Consider the following 5,352-nt stretch of genomic DNA (forward strand, 5'->3'; position numbering starts at 1 on the left):
GGAGATTCCTAGGTGCTGTTTAGATAAAGAGCCCAGTGAAGGCTACTCTGAGGCTAATTAGCCCAGTGAGGCTAATCAGAAACCTGAATAAAGCAAAGGAAAAAAGCAATGCACAGATTTCTGTACAAAATACCTCTACATGAGAAGAAAGACAAGTGCAAAGGCTCAGAGGCTGGAATGAGCTTGGCCCACTTAGAAAGTGTCAAGATGACCATTGTGGCCAAAACGAGGTGAGGGAGTAAGAATGGTCGGAGATGAGACAGGAGTCAGATCACATAAGGCTTTATAATTCATGGTAAAGAGTTCAGACAACATAATTTATGCTGTTATTCAGCCTTTGTAAAATTGAGGCTTAGAGAATCTGTAAACTTTCCCAGGTTCATACACCTAGTAACTAATACAGGTGAGTTTTTACCCTTTTTCGGTCTGAATCCAAATCCTGTGATCTTTCTAGTGTATTATTGACCAGTCTGTTTACTTTAAAAAAAAAAAATCCTAAATTTAGTGGAACTTCTAATTAAGTGCTCTCAGTAGTAAAAGAAAACCAGTGGATACATACTTGAAACTAGATTCTATGTACAAAGGAGAGAGGGAAACTGTGTATATGTCATATAATTGAATATACACACAGCATTGTGGTTTAAGATGGTGATTTTTAATGCTTTTCTGATGGTTCAACATTTGAAACCCAACATTAATGAAAAAAAGCAAATCATTGAAGGCACACTGGTTGAAAAGCCACTAGGAAGAAAAAGAAAATGCAGTATACTCATTATGGACTTCCCAACCAAGACAAACTACTTATTAAAACAAAACTTGAACAAATAGTGCACTGTTTATATAAAATGGAATAATGTTACCTTATATAATTACATATGCCTACCTATTTAAAGAATAAGGGAATTCATATTTTTTAGAGTCCAATATACTTATGTCTATAAATGAAATGATAATAAAGCAGTATTCTGAGGAAATGTCCTTTATAACTTGAATGATAAGCTGACAGTCTAAATGGTCATAATTACAAAGAAAATTAATTCACTGAAAAGGCTATAAGAACATTTCAGATAAAATGAAACATATTCCACTTTGAAGACAAAGTGGAATTCAGAGATTCTAAAATTTTATTCAGAGTTAAAATTGCCTGTGAATTTTAAATAATCTGTATAATTTAAAAACATTCCTTTTAAAATGAATATTTAATTCATTATGAAATAAGACCTCAACTTTACTTGCCATTTTATGGGTGTGTCTTCAGTATAATTATCAGAGTATTTTCTCTTTATTTTAAAATTAATGTCCAAAATGGAAGCCATAATTCAAAAAACATGTTTTAAGGAAAAAAGTATTTTTAAACCAAGTAATAGCTATGGTTCTCCATAGGTAGTTTTTATTTTTAAGTTAAAGTGGAGCAATAATTAAAAGATGTTAAAATAGGTTTTGCTTATTTTTGCCCAGAAAGAATTATTAGAGGTATTGTTCAAATGCTGTCATCTCCTATTGTAATTCACATTTAATGAACAATAAGCATTCTTTTAAAAATCATGAATATGTACTAAGACAATTTTTCTGGCATTAAGTTTTTTTTCTTCTGGTTAGAATAACACATTACTATAATTCTTTTCCAAGTTAGGTATAGTTTTAGTGAAAGGGTGATTAATGTCAAATCACACATAATTTGAATGAAGAGAATGGATAACTTCATAAATAGTTCCGTGACTACAACTCTAACCGTTTAAAGTGAATTCTTGAACAGTAAGATTGGTCTTACTTCAATCCTGTTTTTTGCCCAAAGAACAAAGTGAAATATGTTTGATAGAGAGAAACTTACATAGTATTTCTGCTATTCATAAGATGAACATCTTCCTTTTGATTCAGTTGCTTATGCATAAAACTGGAGATATGATATATACTTCAGTTGTTAATGTTTTAGGACAGAGACCCGTCTCATTCATCTTTGGGTCTTCACTGTATAACCAAGAACTTTACATACAATAAGGGAATGAATGAGATTAATGAATGAAGAAATGAAGAAATGGATAATGTCACAAGTATTTTAAAATTAAGAGTAAAGTTAAAATTTTTATGTTCGAGGGTATTAGCTCTAGTCTCAAAGGTGTAATCTTATGCATATAACTTAACATCATTTAGTTTTCTTAATTATAATATCAGCCTTGTAGATCAGTAATAATACTTTTTTTTTAAAGTACCAATTAACTTTTCCCCCAAATTACCCAGATTTTAGGTGCTATGTGGCAAGTAAGTGTACTGTTCTCCCATTATATGCAAGCTGTGAACTATTACTAATCTAGTAGTGACTAGCGACATCTGAGGCCTTTAAAAACATCCATTCTTACTGAGAATTTGTGGTGTTTTCCTAACTGCCCTACACTGATGTCTCTCATCTACAGACTGTCTCTAACACAATATTTGGTATATGATAATATCTTATATTTTATTCTTTTGAATTGTTTATTGTTAGTAGCTTTTGCCTTTAAGCTATTTTCTTCAGAAAGGCATGAATTGCTCCAAATTTTTTATAACCTCCAAAACTTCTAACATAATACATTACATTGAATCAAGGATCGTGTTTCTTTTTTCTTTTTTTTTTTTAAGGGATCATGTTTCTTTTGCAGAATTTTTTTGTTGTTACCTTGAAGGGTAGGCATTGCATACCGAATATTTGGAGATACTAAAAGAAATAGTCACAAAATTTCCTAAAAGTGTCTAAGATTCTAAATGGATGCTCCTACTATTTTTCATTCTTGAGTGCCTCATTTGGGACACTAACCATTAAATTCCAAATTAGTATAGACATGCATAGTACCAACATTATGAATTGCAGACTGTTGGAGATTTTATGAACAGTAGCTGTAGAACTGATATTTCTTACATTATAAGTATCCTTTGATAAGCTTTAGAGTCTTTACTAATTACAAATGTGAACAATCATTCTATAATTGAAACTATTATATCTTAAATATTAGGAAGATTTCATTATCTTGTTTTTTTGTTAGCGGTAAAGCATTTTTGGTTTTGAAAACAGGCAACCTTGTTTCATAGGGACATGGGTTTTTGCTATCATATACATATAGCCTACTAAAAAGCATTTACACATTTATTAGAAGCATAAAACCCCCATCTATAGCTGAAAAAAAATGATACATTAACTGTTTAAAACTCATTAACTTAGAATTGTGTGTCTTTACCCAAGCGAATGAACATCTCTTTCTATTTTTTGACAGGAAGAAGCACTGCATGGGTTTCGAGTGAGTGATTACTTTGAATACATGGAAATTTTGGAACAAAACTACCGACCAGTGCTGCTGAGAGACATGTGGAACATTAGAGTGCAAAGCACATAGATCATGGAACACGCAATTTAATTTTATGTTTTATTTATTTTTAAAGGAGACAGAGGGACTTGACTTTTCTGTCTGTGTCTATAACAACATGTGCTTTGTGAATACACAGTATTGTAAATCAGTACTGAGAGTTTTTGAATATAATAATATATTCCAGTAGCTATTGGCTCAATTGAAGTGAATTCATTTTTGTAAATTTGTTGTTGTGTAAGGTTGTTTTAGAATCAAATCTAGCTTATTTATAGTTCTTTATGTTTAAGAGTTAGTCTTAACCTACATTTCCTTCTTCCCAGGATGATTAAAATATTTTTTCCAATGAGTTTGGAAAATAGCAGCAGTATTGTAAATAATTGACCAGCCAGAGAGATTCCATAGAGACAAGGAAGACACTTGTTTTCTTCATTTTTATGTCTTTACATATAAAGGAAAAGAGGCAAAACCATAACTGCTTATTTTACATATGGAGGAACAAATGATATTATGGCAAGTGGTAGGAAAATTGTCGTCGTCAGACATAATTGTTTTTCTAGGAATTGCTTTTGACACCTATATCAATTTATAATTTTTCATATGAAATGTAGTCTCTACAGGGTTCATTTAAAAGATAGATTGGTTATTTCATACTGATACGCATTTGACTCTCGTTTGTTATGTGGTTTACTCAGTGATAGATTTGATTTGTACTGAACTTGAAAACATTAAAGAGAATAGATTTGTAAATTATTTTAAATGACCAACACAGTGGTGTATTTAAATAGAAGGCTCTGCTCCAGTGAGATTAATATGCTAGGCTCTATTTTCTTGTAACCATCACATTTAATATATGAAAGATAAGACACAAAAATATTAATTTTTCAGTCAGCAATTTCAACAAGTTTTAAAAATTATAGGTAGAGGTCATTTTGTATTCATTGCTTATATTTAAATATAAATCAACCATTAAAACCATTCTGGAGCCTTTTTTTCCCCCAACCAAAAATGGCTTATCTACAGACTCTATTTTTCCTTTTAGTATGATGAAATAACTGGTACCATACAATTTTCAGTTTTGTGATATTTAGGCGATTGTAGTATCAACCTTCCAAAATCAGTTTTTGTGCTGTAAATGCCAACAGCAGCTTCTCAGTAATGGTGTTCCTAAAGGGCACTGAAAAAGTTAAGAAAAGAAAATTGAGCAAGTTAATTTGACATATTGCTCACTTTAGCTCTGGCTGATGTGAGTTAAGTAAGAAAGCCCCAGGTTACTCAAAACACCAAGTTTTGTCTACTTTCAAACTTAATTTTGAAAAGCTTGTTCCACAGAACCTGTAGTACCTGTTTCTGTTTTTTCCCATTCTGTTCCTGAGACGTTGTTATTGGTCCTGAGAAACTTGCAGCTTTATTTCTTTTTAAAAGGTCTTACATGGTAATTGGAAATACAAATGGAGAAGGAACTATAACTTAATTTTATAATATTCATTGGTGATTTTGATTGAAAACTGAAGCAAGATCTAGATAATAATTACATTGTGGAAAACGGACTTCAGCTGGAGCCAGAAGGCTTTCATTTTCATTTGATAAATATGTTATGAACAATGACTTAGCAATTTGGTGAAATAACATTATAAAATATGGTAGTTCTTGTAGCTACCATTGTGAATTATTTTTGTACCTATTTTTATTTTAAGAATACTCTTTAGAGTAGAACTACAGCCCTGTCTTGCTTCTCCATTTTATTTTTAATTATTTAAAGTGTAAGTTCTTAGGACTTATTTCTAATTTGTGAAGAAGGACTTTATGCATTTTACAGGATTTATTATAGTTATATTTTATAATACAATGTAAACAAATTTGTGAAAAATTTAAGTGTTCATATATACATCTTCAAATATCTGTTTTCAAAATTGCATCTTTGTAGTTCTGCCTCTGCATGTTTAGGCATCTAAAGAATCTGTGAAAGTAAAGTAAGTCTCAGAAATTCATCTAAACTTGCTAACAGGATTCTACC

At 31.0% G+C, this 5,352-nt stretch overlaps 1 protein-coding gene across 1 annotated transcript in view; it reads left to right on the plus strand.

Moving 5' to 3' along the window:
• TBC1D32 (TBC1 domain family member 32) overlaps nucleotides 1-4,142 on the plus strand; it is a 183,208-nt gene extending 179,066 nt beyond the window's left edge. The window contains exon 34 of the mRNA XM_060167378.1: nucleotides 3,246-4,142. Within this exon, the coding sequence (XP_060023361.1) occupies nucleotides 3,246-3,365 (120 nt within the window). The 3' untranslated portion in view covers nucleotides 3,366-4,142. The remainder of the gene's footprint in view (nucleotides 1-3,245) is intronic.
• Nucleotides 4,143-5,352: the final 1,210 nt, after the last annotated feature.

Source organism: Lagenorhynchus albirostris, chromosome 12, assembly GCF_949774975.1.
Source record: "Lagenorhynchus albirostris chromosome 12, mLagAlb1.1, whole genome shotgun sequence".
In the NCBI taxonomy this organism is placed as follows: domain Eukaryota; kingdom Metazoa; phylum Chordata; class Mammalia; order Artiodactyla; family Delphinidae; genus Lagenorhynchus; species Lagenorhynchus albirostris.